The sequence below is a fragment of the Lissotriton helveticus genome, chromosome 6 (genome assembly GCF_964261635.1).
Source record: "Lissotriton helveticus chromosome 6, aLisHel1.1, whole genome shotgun sequence".
Classification (NCBI taxonomy): Eukaryota; Metazoa; Chordata; class Amphibia; order Caudata; family Salamandridae; genus Lissotriton; species Lissotriton helveticus.
In genome coordinates, this window is record NC_136067.1 from 1,335,771,788 (window position 1) to 1,335,790,604 (window position 18,817).

Sequence of the window (18,817 nt, forward strand, 5' to 3'; positions counted from 1 at the left end):
CATTTAAAAAGAAATTATTTTTAGTTTCCAGCAGCAGTTCTTTTATAAAGAACTACTGCTGGAAACTAAAAATAAGACTGTGCTTATATGTTTATGTTTATGCGATTTATAAAGCGCGCAACTACCCGTGGGTGTCTTGGCGCTGAGGACTGGACCCAAGAAGGTAAACGTAGCGCGTTTATTGGTTGAAAAGCCATGCCTTTATCTGTCTCCTGAAAGTAAACAGGGTCTTGATGTTAGGAGGAAGCTTGTTCCAAAGTTTACTGGTGGCTCACAGAAAGGATCTGTCCCCCCATGAGGCTTTTTTTGTACAGGGGACAGTAAGCATATTTGCAGTGGAGGAGAGCAATTGTCTGGGGGGGTTGTACGGGCGGAGGGATTGCTTAAGAAAGTCAGGTCCGATGGAATGAATGGCCTTGTATGCGATGCAAAGAACCTTAAACTTGGCTCTGCTTCTGACAGGCCGCCAGTGGAGTTGGCGAACCACTTGGAGATGGGTTAAATTTGGGAGTGCCTGTCAGGAGCTTGTCGTCTGTTTTGCCTTTTTCCCTCTTTCACCTCATACCTTCTTCATGCACTCCAGCCTTCTCTTTGTATTTCTAGGGTCCCAGTATTTCAATGTTATCTCATTTAAAATATATATCTTTTTTTAATCCTGTGTCATTCATGAACATAGGTTCCAGATGATCAGGGTACTGGTTACTACGTAAGAGATATTGTACTGTTGGGTATCTTTACAATCCTGCTGCATTTTGCAGGTGTTAGGGTGCTGGAAATATGTGTGTCCTGTGTCTCCTTATCCCCTTTGCCATGGGTAAATGATACCTCCTCCCTGTTAGTGTCTCTTGCTATCCACCTCCCAACAAATTGCTTTGGGAGCTGTGGTTTACAATGGAGGCTGAAGCAGGTGCCCCAATAACCCCTGGTTTAATCAGGACCATGAGGAAAGCGGTTTTGTCAAGTGCTCTGGGATGCTTCATTGTGCACTCTTTTCCCAATATCTCATATAGTTTTGGACAGTTGTTTTTCGAAAGGTTTTGGGCCGGTGTAATTTAAAGATTTCTTATTTAAGGAATCTTTTCTGGTCACACTTCCAGCATCCACGACGCGTGCAGGTTAAGAGCGGTGGGGCCACGTAAGGGGGGATTTCGACAGACGATGATGAGGGAAAATTAATTAATTAATTAACTTTCCCTCGTTGTTGCCAGCCGAAAACCCCCACAACTCCCAGCCCCATCGCTCATACCTGTAGGGGCTGCAGTTGACTTCCAGCAATTGTTGTGAATGATGGCAGGTGCTGGAAGACGTGTGTACTGGTAATCAATGGGAAACGTTTTGGAAAGAGCTTGGCCAGTTGACAGCACATGTGGTACAAACACTGTGCATGCATTGGACATTAGTGTCAAGATTGCCCATGCTGCATGAGCGTCAAACCTGCTGTATTTGCCAAGGTTTGCTTTTGAACTTGGGAGTACTGGCACAAAAGCATCAGAAAAATACGAGCTACAGAAAAAAAGATACATTGACAAAGCAAATAGATCTAACGGTTGGGTGTAGCCAGCATACTTATGGTGACTAACTTTTAGATAGCCACTTGGGTCAAGCTTGGAAATTTTTCTCTGTGTTTGCCTCGGTTAAGGTGAACTACAGCAAACCTTCACCAAGACAAACCTCCTTCCTAAGGGTGACACAAGCTCACATCGCTGAAAGGCCGCTTCCGCTGTGTCTCACATGGTCATGTGTTGCCCTGTTGTTTTGAGTGCAAGAGCTCTCAATTGGCTGACTATTGCATATCAAGCCTCTTTCGCAGCACCCTGCCTAGCTAGCTGCTTGTAACATAATGCTCTCAATTTTAGCTTGCATATAATATTCAGGTAGTTCTTACATATGTGCTCTTCCAATTGTCTCCTGCAGTGGTGTAATTGCATATATGTCAAATTATCACTCCACTGCAAAAAATAAATATAATTAAAAAACTGTCATTTACAATGCCAGAAGCTCCAACTTTTAATAATGCGAGACCTATTGCATTGCAAATGCTTGTTGACATTGCTGCTCACTTGGGACTTAACATTTTTCAGACTCTGCAAATTATACTGTGTTGCCCTATTTACTGAGAGCCTTGATGTCAATACTTTCCTGCATTTGCATTTAAGATTTCTGTGATGCAATTTTTAATTTTTTTAAATAGATCTCTTACATTTCTATTCCTGATCCAGAACTCACTTATTGAGTCTGTCCTTACTTAATTGACTGTATTTTTGATATGCTGTAAGGTGCCTTATATCGGGGACACATTGTCTTATGACATTGAGGTTTTATACCGTCTCTGATTCATCCACTCTTAGGCGTGCTGTTGAGGTAATATTTTGTAGTGTACACTTGTAAGGGTTCCCCACGCCCACATAGAGTTGAACTTGAACCTAGCTTTAATGTTTCTTACAGCTAATTGTGGCTTTACATAATGAATTTCTATGCAACAATGTGCTTTTTAGGCTCCAATAGGATTGTTGTCTTTTTATGGTTTACCACAAGCATGTTTCTCAATGTGTGGCATTGAGAATAAAAAGCTTGACCTCATACAACCTATGACATGTTCTTATTATAGAACGTTCTAATGTGTTCCTATATTTAAGGTGGGTTGATGTCCTTTGAAATAAGTGGTATGCTTACTGGTGTTACATTCGAGTTAATTTGGCAAATAGGTTTTTGCGGTGCTGCAGACTTCATATCTGTAAATGACGTAAATAAGAGTCTTTGCTGTATAGTCTAGTGGATAAGCATAGAGCAATTTCTGTAGGAAGGGTTGATTTATATGCTTTACCATTCATGGTCTTGCTGAGTTTTTTTGTTTTCTTTCTATCAGAAAACCTACTTTTCATTTAAATGGAACTTCAGATTAGGTGATCAATTCCATTAAAAAACTTGGAATAGCTGTCTTCATACAATACATCAATTTTTCATTTAGCAAACCTTTTACACAGAAAAAGAAACTGCTGCTGTTCTAACACCTATTTTTTTATGTAATACTTTTAATTTATTATTATTATTTTTATGTACCATATACAATCACAAGTAATGTTACAGGGTTAGCCACGAGTGGCTGAGGCCATTCTTACATTGCAGCTTATGTAGCTACCCCTTACTTTTATCTTTTGAGAGTGAAAGAAGTGTAAGGAGGAAAGGATAGGAAACTTTAGTGGTGAAGCTAAAGAGGGATAGGACAGGCATGTAGAGAGGTACAGATGTTTGGTATTACATTGGTGGCAGCTATACATACTGCATTACGACTTTCCAGATATACGGTGTCTGCACACCTATTTTAAACTTGATTTTATATTACAGCCATCCTTACATTTTTTCTGTTGGAATAGGGACTATGGCTTACCGCACTTGGTAAATACTCATACGCTAGAATGAGGCATTTACCAGACGTAGTAAATACCTACTATAGTTAGTATTGGAGGCAATTTAATGTAGATTTGGTGTTTACCACATCCATGTTTCGATGTGTTCCCCACTCATATTTCCCGTTAACTTTCGTGAGGATTAACCATCTAAAATGTGGAAAAAGCAGAAAATTGTCAGACTGCAATATTTACTACAAAACTCCGATTTCCAACCCATGCATAAATTGCTCTTTGCGCATTAATCAACATTTTACTCCAATCTCCGAAGCCCGGTCTTATTCTTAACATTTTTTATTTTATTTTAGAAAATTTGTTAGGCGCACAAATACCCGAGGGTGTCTCGGCGCTGAGTGTCCACTATGCTGTCTGAGAAGTGAATTACTGTTTAAAAAGCCAGGTTTTTATCTGTCTGTGAAAGGAATGGAGGGAAGTACAGGTTTTTATTTGGCTAGGAAGACTGTTCCAAAGTTTGGTGGTGGTCACTATAAAGGACCTGTCACCCCAGGAAACTTTCTTAGTCCTTGGGACCTGTACAAGACCAGCAGTAGAAGAACGAAGGGGTCTGACAGGAGTGTAAGGGCAAAAGGCATCTTTTAGGAAAGCAGGTCCTAGGAAGTGAATTGCTTTATAGGCAATGCAGAGTGACTTAAATTTAGTTCTTTTCTTTGCTGGCAACCAGTGAAGCTGTTCAATAGTGCTGGAAATAGGGGTAAACTTGGGGGTCGCATTGATCAGTCTGGCCGCAGCATTCTGCACCAATTGTAGTTTTTTTATAACTCCTTCCTGAGCATTGACTAAGAGCGCGTTACAATAGTCAATGCGGGATATGACTAATGCACTGACCAAAGTCCTTGCCATATTCATGGGAAGGTAAGGGAGGAGTTTTTTTTATCATTCTCATAGTATAGAATGAGGATGACACTACAGCATTAACATTGTGTTTAAGTGTAAGTTTAGTGTCCTGTATCACCCCCAGATTTCTTGCTTTGGCCACTGGAGATGGAGGTGGTCCAAGAACATCAGGCCTCCAAGTGGGTGACCAAGCTGGGGAGAGATTACCAAACACCATCACCTCCGTTTTACCGGAGTTAAGCTTCAGGCAATTTGTGGACATCCAGTCACTTATTGCCAGCATTCCTGAGCTAAAATTAGAAGCCACTTCATCTCCGTTTTTATTAATAGCCAAGACAATCTGGGTGTCATCAGCATAGGATGTCACCGCCAGGTGATGGGATTTAATGACCCTCGCCAAGTCCGACACATAGATGTTAAATAGTGTCGGACTTAGCGAGGATCCCTGGGGGACACCACAAGGGAGAGTAAAAGGTGGTGAGGTGAAATTGTCAAAGGCGACGGATTTTACTCGATCAGCGAGAAAAGAGGAAATAAGATCCCTGGCACCATGTGTGATCCCCATCGCTGAGACACGGTCGATCAAGATGGAATGATCGACCGTGTCAAACGCGGCGGACAGGTCTAACAAGATGAGCACTGCCGATCCTCCCCCATCGAGTGTCATCCTGATTTCATCCTTGGCTTTGATAAGCGCAGTTTCCATCCCATGTCCCTTTCGAAATCCAAATGTGAGTTATCCAAACAGTTATTGTGATCTATGTACTCTGAAATTTGGATATTCATAATCTTTTCAACAATTTTGGCGGGGAGAGGGAGGCAGGCTATGGGTCTATAGTTAGCAACTATAGAGGGATCTAGAGAACTCTTCTTAATGAGAGGCTTAATGATCGCTTTCTTCCAGATGGACGGAAAGATGTTGGAGGAAAACATAGCATCAAATATTTCCGTAAGTATGGAACCTATGATGTCAGGAAACATCTTAAGAATGGAAGGGGGGCATGGATCTTCAGACGAGCCAGAATTGGTAGTGCAGAGTAATTGTGACACCAGTTCTGACGAAACCTGGATGAAGTTCTGAAAGGAAGGACGAGAGGTTAAGTCAGGTGGGATAGAGCCTGCCCACGTCAAGTCTGTATGATCCTTAGGAGTGAGAGATGAATGTCCAGTACTGATTGTGTGTGCCTTAAATTGAGTATAGATGTCAGTCACTTTACTTTGTCATAACTCCAGAATTTCTCTATCCTAACATTCTTTTTTGCTTCTTTTCAGAGTGATTACTCAAGTGACACGGAGAGCGAAGACAATTTTCTGATGATGCCTCCACGGGACCACCTTGGGCTGAGTGTGTTTTCCATGCTGTGCTGCTTCTGGCCTTTGGGGATAGCTGCCTTTTATTTGTCACATGAGGTAAGGTAAAGGGGAACAATGTACTGGCATCTTCCTGGTATGCAGCATACACGTTTTGATTGGTATTCTCTGCATTAAAGAATGATCAGTAAAGCATGAATAAGTATGGCACGGTCTGACGCAACCGGCACTGCTAATATACATAGCAGTCAATCAAATAGTATTTATTTGGTTCCATCTTTAAGTTCCCTTATTTGCATTCTGTTATCCTGTAGCTATTGTAGGTGCAATAATTGGTTTGTTCTTAATGGTTTGTTACCATCCAGATATATTTTTCATATTTAACGAATTTGGAGATAGGGAGACAAAGGAGGTCATGGGGAGCCCATTGTGGGGTCCAGCGGATTCAGTGGAGGCTCTATCCTCTACTTCCTGGTGCTTGGATAGCTCGCCATATTTGGAGATCCATGCCAGGCAGGCAGTGGCCTCTATGGCTTCAAAGGAGCTGCCATTTTGAAGGCTCCATTGAAGCAGCTGAAGCATTGTCAAGCCGGCAGCATGTATGATGCGCCCACTTGGTATTTGTTTTTGTTTTTAAGAAATAAAGTCCAAATGTTTGAGTTTGCTTTGTGAAAACAGAGCTATACTGGCACTGACATTCAGGGAGCTTTCCCTCCGTGCACGGGGATGATTGTGTTTTTTCCTTACTCAGCATAGCCATGCAATGCATGTTTAGGGAAAACGAGGGACGACTGCCTAGACCTAACTTGGACCAGGAGACCATCCCTTTGACTTGATTGCCCTGTAACGAACAGTCGTTCAGGTCAAAGGTCACTCAACCAGCTACGCCCCTCCTGCCATTTACCAGCTGCTCTGAGCAGTTATTTCTCATTCCAGGAACAAAAACCTGCAATTGCATGGTGCAGGGCGGTACATACCAGCCAAAATCAGTGATTTTAGGCATGATAATTTGCCTTGCATGGCGGTCCTGGGTAGAGAAAATGGAGAATCATCACCATGCTTCATACAACTCGTAATCAGGCACTTATTGAGTCTCTAGGGTGGTAGATGAGGGTTATGGTTTGGTTGGCACGGCATTCTTGGTTTGAGTAGGCAATGGTTTTTGACAAGCAAAGTCCCTCTTCATGTCTTAAGTGTACTGATGTCATGTGGCATCTTAAGGAGAAAGTTTTCACTTATTTTCGTATGAAGTTGCTCAGGGCTTTAAGTGGGATGAAAAAACTGGGGGTTCCTCAGAGGGGCGTGGCCAATGTAACTAAAGGCATGGCTTAAAAATACAAGCTAAAAATCAGTGCTTAGCATAGTGTGCAGCCCAACTTGTATTTTTCTGTTTCTGTCATTGCATCCAGATATATGATACTACAAGTAACATCATACCTACAAATTGTCAGGACTATTGGCTTTGTTAATGGTTGTTAGTTGCATAAGATAAATAAGCAGCAACTCTGGCTTGTTGTATATAAATTTGTATTGTATTGTATTTGCATTTCTATAGCGCTTACTACCCCTGACGAGGCGTCAAAGCGCTTTTTCGGCGAGTAGCACGCTACTCCGGGACCCATAGAGGATTAGTGTTGAGTTAGTATAGTGAAACATGCAAGACCATTTTAAGTGGTGGATAGGTTAGTCAGTTATTTGGATTTGGAATGATAGCAGAAGGATAGAGGAGGACAAAGGTTTGTATTTATATAGCGCTTGTTGACGCACGCTATTCAGGAAGCCTATAAAGTATTAGTGGTGAATTAATATGGTGAAATATGAATTATTTTCAGTGGTGGATATTAGTCAGTTACTTGGAGTGAGAAGAATAGCAGAGGGATAAAAGGGGAAGAACGATTTGCATTCATATAGCACTTGTTCCCCAGATGGGTGTTGAAGCGCTTTTCTGGCGAGTAGCACGCCACGCAGGAACCCATAAAGGATTAGTGTTGAAAATTAGTATAGTATAAATATGAAGTAATTTGAGTAGTGGATATGTTATTCAGTTTTTTTAGTAGTATATTAGTATAGTTGAATATGGAATTTGAGAAGTGAACATGTTAGTCTGTTAATTTTGATTGAAAAGGATACTGTAGGTTTAAAAGATCGAAGGATTTGTTTTTTTTTTAGGTCTTAGCAGTAGGAGGAGGCTTTTGGATGAGTAAAAAGGAGTTTTGGGGGAGGAGTCAGAGGGAAGAGTTTAGAAAGGTTTGTTTTAGGAGATCGGTATAGTACAAAGAGGTGTCAGATGATGCTGTAGTGTAGTTCCTATATTCCCAATAGGCTCTGCGCCTTGGAATAATATATTCAGCAGTGTAGACGTAGGACTGAGGTTATCTAGGTCTCTACTGACTATATTAGACTTAAGGTTTGCCAGCTAGCTCAGAGGTCACTAGAAACTTTCTCGAATAAACGAGGAGGAGTTTAACCTCCATGGATAGACAAGAAGGGATTAGCTTCTGACAACCGTACAACATGACAACTTTGCTCTCCCTGAATAAGAGTGTATCTCTAGAGTCGTGTGAAAACAAAAGACAGCTATTTCACTCAGCCAAATGTGCGTACTTAGTTTCACCAGAATGCAGAGAAAAGAGAGACGGGCGTTTTCAATAAAAGGTGTTATTTATTGAGCAGTCTTCTTCCTCATACAAGAGAAATGAATTGCCACGATTGTAATGCTCATGGTAAAGTAAAGTGCGTACAGTAAAAGTAAGATTATAAAATAATACTGTAAAAGCATTGATATGGTTTCTTAGCCATATGATACTTTAAAATAGATAAAATAGATACATACATATATACATTGACTAATCGTACTCAACTGGTGCTTCTAAATACGCCTACCCCGGTGTACCTGACCTAAGCCTAATACGTGGGAGGGAGTAAGTAAGTAGCAGTTTAAGTTAAGTTTGTTTTGCCAAGAATCTGACTCAAGAATTCTATTTAAGGGTTTAGTCAGTTCCGTACCTGGGTAATAGAAAGCAGGAGGTCTGGTATCTCTCTCTCAGGACTCGATATCCCAGCAACCCGCGAGGGTAGGCTGGAAACGCCGGAGCTGGATTTCTCGGCAGGAGAAAAGACAGCGTCTTTCTCAGCGCATCAAGGAGGAGGGGCAGCATCCGTGGGCTCTCGCATCAGCTGGGCTTTCGGAAGTAGATAGCTGCTCTGCTCCAGATTCACCACTGTGTGTTTGCTTAAGGCAACGTTGGTATATTTATACCTGAAAGGTGCCTGGGGTTGACGTAAGGTTGGACTTAAGACGTCAATAAAGATGTCACTAAGAACTGGCCGTTCTTACAGTGCTTTACTGGAGTTCTAGGACGAAATCAAAACAATAGCAAGGGGGATTTCCCAGGTTGCTGGAGGCTTGGTTTTGTTTAGAGAACTCGGTGTGCTTACTAGGGGGCCGGAGAAGTAGCCTTGCTTAATGTGACAGCATGTGCTACGACTGAATTATGGATATGATTATTATGCCGTTGTATGGATATTATTGATTATAGCCGGACAAGGGCATAAAATAGGAATATCAATTCAGATTTCCTAGATAACACACTACACCCACTCCACGAATTAATGTCCATCATTACTAAAACTTAAGCAATAGTAAACATAAAAGGTGCACGTGTATACCAACCCGGCCCAAAATAAATTTTTGCATTTGAAATGGTGTATGCGAAATACATGAAAATGATTATAGGTACTGTACGCGTTTCTAAGCAGTGTAATCATTCATTAAAAGGGATGCATATATATATCGGCATGAATGATATGCGAAATTTACACATGAAATGGCTCTTAATACAGAAAAAAGGTGCGAGACCATTCCATCACATATAAATACAGTTGCTGTAAATGTGCTAGACGTGATATATTGTCTTTAGAGGTCCTAAAATAGAAGCTCTGTTCTCTAAGAATAGTTCTACTTCAAGCAGAGTACTTGTGCCCAAAAAAAAAGGTAAATATTTTGGAATCGGAAAAAAAAATAATTTTGCTTTCAGGGGAGAGAGAAAAAAAATATAGTTCCAAATATGTTCAGTAGCTTTTGTTTATCAAAGCCGAAGGCCGAATTCAGAGTTCAGGGAACGCTGTGTACTAGTTTGCTTTAAAGTTATTGTTTTTGTTCGGGGGAAAACATCATTTCAGACAGACTTTCAAAAAAGCAGTTTACCGCTTCAGGTGAAAGTTCGACCAAGTTGGAAAATGCTGCAACTGTGCAGTCATGAGCATGATTGCTATCATCGATGACAGGATCAGCAGTGCTCACAGAAGGTCGTACCTGGGTGATGTTGCTCTCATCTCTCACTTCACTACCCTTTAATCGCAGTGGTGAAGTCTCAACGAATGCCGTCATCAGGATGGGTAACCGCTGGGGACAACACGATTCATGAGCCGTTACAGGACTTAGCAAAGTATTTGTATCCAATGGTACTACTGATTGTAGTGTAAGACAAACGTCCAACACGCATTCTTCTCCGCATAGCATACATCGAAGCACAGGCAAGATACAGTTCTGCCAGATGGGTCTGAATGAAAGAAACCAGGTCATATTCAGATCTCTTAGCCGGGCTAATCCAAGGACTTTAGTTATGCGGTCCCGATAGCGTATAGCTAGGATCGTTTCTTCCATTGTTGCTGCAGTCTTGTCTGCGTTTTGGCTTGCCATAACGAAGCAGGAGAATCAAAAGTAAAATGCCTGCTACGAGTCCCAACAGGAGTGGTAGGCCACCAAATACAGAATGGATAAAATTAGGAAAAATGCCCAGAACTGTTGTGAAGGGTATTAACAACGCTTGTCACTCCCACCGCCATTCTCGAGGGCGAGGCGCGACTAGAGACACGCCCACCTCAGGCGGCCACGCCCCCTTGACCTCACTATAAATAGTGCGCGCAGCTGGAAAGCGCGACACTAAGACCTACGAGACTCCTGAGGCGGAAGCCGGGAGAGATTGAGACAAACCTTCTTTTTAAAACGCTTGTGTGTGATACTCTGTACTTTTTAAAAAAACGATCATCTCATTGCACTTAGCATTTCACGAACAGCGAGCTCATCGCTGCAACGCTTGTCACTCCCACCGCCATTCTCGAGGGCGAGGCGCGACTAGAGACACGCCCACCTCAGGCGGCCACGCCCCCTTGACCTCACTATAAATAGTGCGCGCAGCTGGAAAGCGCGACACTAAGACCTACGAGACTCCTGAGGCGGAAGCCGGGAGAGATTGAGACAAACCTTCTTTTTAAAACGCTTGTGTGTGATACTCTGTACTTTTTAAAAAAACGATCATCTCATTGCACTTAGCATTTCACGAACAGCGAGCTCATCGCTGCAACGCTTGTCACTCCCACCGCCATTCTCGAGGGCAAGGCGCGACTAGAGACACGCCCACCTACTATTGCTCCCCTATTTACTAAACTGATCAACGCCTCCTTTGAAAACGGTATAGTCCCGGCGAACTGGAAAAAAGCCACAGTTAAGGCTCTCATAAAAAAACCACACTTAGATCCCACAGACCCTTCCAATTTCAGACCAATTTCATTGCTACCAGCTATGAGTAAAATAGCCGAACGAGTAGCAAATCAGCAACTTTCGGATTTTTTAGAGACCAACCATCTTCTCCGTATGTCCCAGACAGGCTTTAGACCAGGACAGGGGACTGACACCGCTTTGTTAGCCGTTGTCGAGGAAGCCAGGGGCATTTTGGACGCAGGAGGATCAGTGGCAGTGATCCTCCTCGACCTGAGTGCCGCCTTCGACACGGTGGACCATGCAACCCTTGTACAGCGCCTTGGCCTAATGGGAGTGGCCGACTCCGCCCTGGCCTGGATATCATCCTTTCTCAAAGACAGGTCCTTTCAAGTGGCTGACGGGTACTCCATCTCCACTGCTCAGTCTCTTAGGTGTGGTGTGCCTCAGGGATCTTCCCTGAGCCCAACACTTTTTAATGCTTACATGGCTCCCCTTGAGGATGTTGTAAAGCCGTTTGGCATTAAATCAATAATGTATGCTGATGACACCCAGCTCATCGTCTCCCTTAACCAGGCCGACAACGCCCTGTCCAACCTGAGCAGATGTCTAGAGGAGGTGCATCAATGGATGTGCGAATCAAGGCTAAAACTAAACGGGGAAAAATCGGAAATTCTCCTCGTAGGAACCTCCAACAAAATTCCCACTTCCCTTCCTTGGCCACCGTGCATGGGAACACCACCCCTTCCCAAGTCCGAAGTTAAGAGCTTAGGGATATGGCTTGACCAGGGTCTAAGTTTCAAAACTCAGGCGAGAAAAACGGCGGGAACCTGCTTCGGCCTGATAAAAATGGCTCGAAAGATTTTACATCTACTTCCGCTCCAGTCCAGGAAACTCTTGTTGCAGGGGCTTGTGAACTCCAGACTGGACTACGGAAATGTCCTGTATCTGGGAGCCCCAGCCTCGGTGATCCATAGGCTTCAATGCGCACAGAACGCGGCGGCGAGAATCCTCACAGGAACTTCAACGAGGAATTCGGCTAAACCAGCTCTCAGAAGTCTGCACTGGCTGCCAGTAAAGGAGAGGGTCAATTTTAAGACCCTATGCATTACTCACAGAATTTTGCACAATGAAGGCCCTCCCATTCTCAGGACACTGGTGACTCAACATCAGTCAAGTCGCCAACTAAGATCCAACTCTCTTTCCCTCGCCAATGTCCCCAGAATTATGAAGGCCAGAACAGGCGGCCGCATGTTCTCCTATAATGCTCCTAGATTGTGGAACGCCCTTCCCCTTTCCCTGAGGCAAGAACACAACCACCTCAGGTTTAGGAAACGCCTAAAAACCTTACTTTTCCCCTGAGCTTTCCTTCCGACCTTTCCTTCCCTCAGCACCGTGGTCTTTTTTAGAGCCGGGATGCCTTAGGGTAGCTGCGCGCTCTAGAAAACATAAAATCAAATCAAATCAATCAAATCAAACAGTCCCGAAAAAATTGTCTTAAATACATGTGGGATACCTCCAGTATCGGACATATATAGGATTTGGCTTAACATTTCTGCGAAATGTAGGGGGCAATTTGCTGATAAAAGGCTATGTATCTCTACCATTGTCCTTGCAACTTGCAAATCATACGTTTCTTTTGATGACGTCAAGGCCACAGTTGTCTGCAAAAGGACAGACTTTATTCTGCTTAAAGTATCAATTTGAATAGAAGAGATATTCAAAAATGGCCAAATGTTTTCCTCCCTGTCTGGAGTCTTGTTTGGAAACAATACTTGCATACAGCAAGTGACCATGGAAGTAACGCTCACGAGATAAGATTTTCCTGGCACCATGCCACAACATCTGTGGTCCACTATTAGAATATAGCTCCCGTTAGAAAGACGTCTAAAGAATGGCTCTATTCGAGTTGCAGGTGTGCCATGCTGGTGACATGAAAGGTTATTTGAAGTCCCCTCACAGGCCCCATGCAGATTAATACCTTGACACAGAAGTATACCACTTAGTGATCCTTTGCAATTATTACCACTAAGAAATACATTCTGTTCCTTTTCACTATAACATGTGTGTGTGTAAGGTAATTTCCATGATGACTTAATGTACCCTTTACCCAACCTCTCATACTGGCCTGCTGGTATATATTCTTGACAGAATTTAAATTTGAAAGTTGTTATCGGAATAGTTATTATTCCGTGTATTATTCATTCAATGACAGGTCGTTCTGACATTATCAATGGTAATCTCTCAAGTTTTTCAATGCTCAGAATTGTATATTCCGCTCCTTTCTGTGCCAAGCTGATTTGTGTATCAGTAAGGTTAAAGATAGAGAATAATGACGTTGTGTTGATTAAACGGCAAGGCACGTAGCCTGAACGCAGATTTTGTAACGTCCAGCCAAGCTGTACAATAGAACGTAATTGGGACTGACCATGTTGTAACATTAGCAAGTCCTGTTCTATTATATCTATAGCAGATGATACAATGCTGTCCAGTGAATATATTCTGGAAGACAGAGTCATTAACCCATTGTCCACAACAGAAAGTGATTTTTCCAAATTAATACGGTCAATTTCCCGTATTTTTTCTGCTGTTTCAATTTGCATTATTTTCCAAGCTTCATTATAAGCTGCATATATACTGGCCGCTATGAAACGTTTTTGACGCTGTTTGCGTGGTCCCATTATGAAATCACGCAAGTCTGCACCATCTTTAAGTAAAGTCAAGTGTTGCTTAATTTCTGCCAGTGTGGATTTCTGTAGCCATTCGAGGCAGAGTTTTCCTACACTGTATGTTGTTACTATCCCTTGATGTTGTCTCTGGGAGTATCTAGGGTCTGGCCTGGTCAATTTGAACCCCTGTATTTTGTTCAGGAATCTATCTTGACAGTTATTTGTGTCTGTGGGCCAGATCAACCATTTCTTCCAATCAGGATGTGTTCTGTTTTGGTTAAAAATATGGGATACGTCTATCTCAACATCTGGAGTGCTATTACTGTCTGGTGTTGGCTTCGGAATAGACGGTTTGTTCAAGTCTTTAATTTTGGCTAGGCCAAGACAGGTTGTATGTTGAATGGTATCATTCAAGAATATAATTTGTTCTGGGATCATGCAGGCTCTAAATAATGATTCTATACCTTGGACCTGCCAATCTTTGGTACCCCAGATGGTTTTTGTTTCAATATTGTTTTTCCAAAAATCAAAAACAAATGTAGTCATTTTTTCATAAAATGCTTCTGAATAGATTAATTTAGTGTTTGTTAGCATTGTTTTCATTCCTGTCTTATTCAACATTTTGAAAAGAAAGGTTTCTGCTTCACCTGTGTTAAACCCTGAGAAGTATGGGAATTTCTCATAAAATGTTTTTGAACTACCTTTTGGTGGAGTTGCACAATGTTCCCATTGATTATAATTTAAAACATTTCTAGGTTGAGCAGATTTATGCAAATAGTGATGTGCATAGTGGTTGTAGCAGTACAATTCTTCATAATTAGATGAACCCTGCAAGTAATCATGTTCTCTAAATTTTGCTGACATTACTAAATCTGACATCATATCATTAATGCTTTCAAAGTCCCAATCATCAGAGAATGTGCTCGGTTTTACAAAGTCACTTAATGAAATCTTGAACTGGTGTAGATACTTCAAGAGCTCGACCGGGCCATAAATATCGTATTCTGTTTTGTCCCAAGCTACCCCACCGGGTATTGGATTGGCTGTGACATTCACGGATGATAGTTCCCTTTTCTCAATGTGAGATGACTTGTGTGGCTTTAGGACCAAGTTGATGTTCTGACTTGCTGTGTCCATTGTACTATATTTTCCCTCAATGAAATGTCCCAAACAAATAACCATGATGAGCCAAAGCAGGAGGAAAAGTACACCTAACACAATCCAAAATTCAATCCATGGAGAAATCAGATAGGTTTCTTTGAGTTGATGAAAGAGTTATTTTGCTTTGTCTTTAAAAGATTTTGTTGTTGGCTGTTCTTCAGGCTCGCTTGGATCCTCAGAAAAGTCATCGAAATTGATGAAGTAGCCAGATGCAGTTCTATCAATTGTTGGAATCGCTTCCGGATTTTTATTTGCTTTTAGAATTTTCTTTGTTTCATTAGCATAGTCTGTGGCTACATCGTTGTAGACAGGTGTTTCTCGATGAACTGTTTCAATTTGGGCTTCAAGAGGCACAAGTTCCATGGCATTATTGCATAGTCCCTTTTTAATCACTGTAGGTTTATCAAATGTGATTAGTCTCTCAGTTTGAACCTCTTGGATTGTAGCAAGATTTGGTCTTCTGCTATTTCTTGGGAGTCCACTGGGCCTACTACTTATTATTGGCCACATGATTGTGGTTTTACCAGGTCGATGGATACAACTCGGTTCTCCTTTTTACCAGCAAGGGGCGATAGTACAACTGATCTTGTTCCGTTGACAGCTAAGACAGGTACTGCTTTTCTGTAAGAAGGCCCAAATTCCTTCTCCACCGCGATCTTCTCTCTGACCAGATCCCCAATATTTGGAATCCAGACAGGCCGTGCTGGGACAGGTGGTTTCTCTTCAGTGGCTGTTGGCTGTTGTTTTAGCTTTACGTTGCTCAGGTCTTTTCTTGTTTCATTAAGTCCTGTAAAATAGCCAAACGATCTTTGATATCAAAGCATTTTTCTTCTACCACTGAAGTCTGACTATCGAGGTCCTGAATATGCATTCTAGTCCCGAACAATAGTTCATACGGACTGAAACCTTTTAGAGAATTTCTTGGCAGATTGTTAAGACTACGTTGGACACTTGTTAAATGTTGGACCCACCCAGTACCCGTACCTAATACCCTCGCCGTTATAGATTGCTTTATGTCTCGGTTTTTTCTTTCCACAATCCCGTTTCCCTCAGGATGGAAGGGACAAGAATACCGCAATGCAATGCCCATGCTGGTCATGGCCTCCTTATAAGCTCGAGAGCTAAAAGCAGGACCATGATCAGAATGTAGCATGCCAATTGCGTATGTGCCGATATAGACTCGCAAATCTTTTATAACAGTTCTGGCGTCAGCCGAACGCTGGTGTCTACATTTTAAGTGAATCTAGTCTTAAATAATATTAATGGGGACGCAAGTTTCCTGTTTAATCATGCGTATAGATCGCCTTATGCTTTCTATTAGGTGTTCTGGCACTACTTCGGCCGGTTCGCCACTGCGATCTCTGTTGCAGTTCTGACAGTTAAATGCAAATTTGTAGTTTTGCAGGCTCATTCCCGGCCACCAGTATTCTGATTGTAATTCTCTCAGAGATTTCAAGATCCCTTGATGCCCTTGACCTTCACCCATGTGTGCGTCTGCTATTAATAAGTTTCTCCTGTTCGTGTTTGGAATTACTCTATCCCCCACTCCAGGGATTCGAGCAAAAGGAACGGAGTTTGCATCAATTATGTATGTAAAATTGAGTGGATAGTTCACGGGTAATGCTGCACAGTTGCCTTTTGAAGACGTTTTTACCGCCAGCATGGTTTCCCCGTCTATGTATTTTTCTGAACGCTTTTTTGTTGCTACGGAAGCCGGCTTAGTTGCTTCCGCTCTGGCTGTCTCAGCCAATGAATTCCCTGCAGCGTTAAAGCCATCACGCTGATGACTCAGTGTATGTATCACGTGAGTCTTTTGTAGTTCTTTCTGTAAAAGAACTATTTGTTACCAAAGCGATTTTTGCTTGATTGTGGCACCTGTGTCATCTTTGTAACCGTTTTGAACCCATTTCTGCAAGTCTTCATTGTATGATTTGACGCAGGAATGCGAATCGCACACTATTAGTGTCAGGAATTCACGATCGGCAATGTCGAGCGCCATATTTAAAGCTATTAATTCAGTCTGTTGACCTGAATTGTCTTTTACAGATTGTGACATTGTTACCAGTGGCATAAATTTACGTCCGCGCCACCGGCATTTGACAACCTCGCACGTAGCGTTATAAGCTTGTTTTCCCCAAACTGAGGGTTCTGCATAACTGTTTGTGTATATTACGCAGGCGTAAAGTTGTATGGGCAGAATGTCATTAGGCAGAGGATATTCTTTTTCATATGTTAGATATTTCATTTTTTTCATTTCCGGGTCAAAATAGTATTTCACTTTTTCTGTAGCAAAAGAATTTTCCCATTGTATCCATTTTGGATCTAATGCCACGGCAGTTAAATTACATGGGCTTGTTAATGCCTCGAAGGCTGATTCTGCTGTTAAAACAGTAATCCGTCTGCCTTGGGCCTGGGCTCTTTCTTTTGCTACAGCTGTTTGAACCGCATTTACAACATTTTTCGCAAGACTGAATGTTTTTTCAGCTTGTGAGTACAAGTGTGATTTGTATGCTATTGGTACCTTTTCTCCCTCATTAGAGGTCAGGTACGTGAATCTGCATCTTCCTGGGATGACTCGGATTACAAGATTGCGTGTATTATCGAGAGTTTGCAATTTTGTTTTTGCTAACATGTCTGTTTGCAATGATCTCAAAATTTCTGTGTGTTTTTGAGTCCAATTGATTTAGAATGTAAGTTCTTCCGAAATTCAAGAAACCTAGTATTGATTGTAAGTTCCTCAGCGTTTTTGGTGCTTGGAGTACAGCACACTTCTCTAAGAAATTGTCTGCCAGGCTGTTGCCTTCACTTGATAATTCATATCCTAAAAACAGGACTGTTAGATGGGCAATTCGGGACTTTTTAAAGTTGAATTTGTAACCCTCTGCTGCGAACCCAAGTATTATGGTGTTCACTCTTTTCAAGTGAGTATCCAAGTCATCATCTGTTAGATAGATGTCATCGACCTAAGATAATGCCTCATCATCATACATTTTTAGTAACTCTGCTACTCTTGCTGAGAATAATCCTGGGCTATTCTTGAACCCCTGTGGGAGTCGACAGAAATTTTCTGCGAGCCCATTATTGAGAAAGCGGTCAAATACCTGCTTTCAGGTGCAATGTTTTGACAAAAGAATCCATTAGAGATGTCTAATGTTGTTTTGTATTTTTTGCGCACGATGTTATTCATTAGTGCTGCACTGTGTGAGTTTTGTACTGCAAAAGTTTTGGAACATGAGTTAAGGTGTCTGTAGTCCAAAACTAGACAATATGAATCGTCTGGCTTGGAGACAGGAAACAAAGGATTGTTTCATTTGTGAGGTGCATGTTTCAATCACCCCCTGGTATTCAAGTTGATCTAAGATCTCCCTGACCTGTTTTTTAGCTTCTTGCTTAATTGGGTACTGCCTTTGTGCAGTTGGTTGACATTTTAATTGGATTTTGTGAGGAGGAGAGTCCTCATCCCATCCTACATAATTTTTATATAATGCAGGAGATTGGGCTACTGCCCACTTTCTTGCAAGTGTATATTTTTTATGAATTGGAATGTGATTTGAGAAGGCAGGCATAATCATTTCTTCGCCATGAGGGCACTCTCTGACAAACTCTGGTGGCCAGTCTTTTTCAGCTAAAAGGATATCATAGCCTTTGGAAAGGTTTTCCCAAAATAGACCCCTTATTTTCCTAGTCTTATCTCCCTCTATACGTAATGTTATCTCATATATTTTATGAGGTTTGCTAACTCTGCTGTCTGCAGTTTCCACTTGAATGTATTCATTCGTGTCCACTGTCTCCAGATGATTCATCAGGATCTTGCGAGCTATGGTCACTTCTGCTGCGCTGTCTAGCACTGTCTGGGCCCACTCTCCGTTTTTCAGCTGTGTCCTCAGTATCCTCGGCATGTTTGACTATTTTAA

At 42.0% G+C, this 18,817-nt stretch overlaps 1 protein-coding gene across 1 annotated transcript in view; it reads left to right on the forward strand.

Annotated features, from left to right (window-relative positions):
- The window catches only part of SYNDIG1 (synapse differentiation inducing 1), a 778,298-nt gene that overhangs the window by 465,417 nt on the left and 294,064 nt on the right, over nucleotides 1-18,817 (forward strand). The window contains exon 3 of the mRNA XM_078649065.1: nucleotides 5,535-5,672. Within this exon, the coding sequence (XP_078505191.1) occupies nucleotides 5,535-5,672 (138 nt within the window). The remainder of the gene's footprint in view (nucleotides 1-5,534; nucleotides 5,673-18,817) is intronic.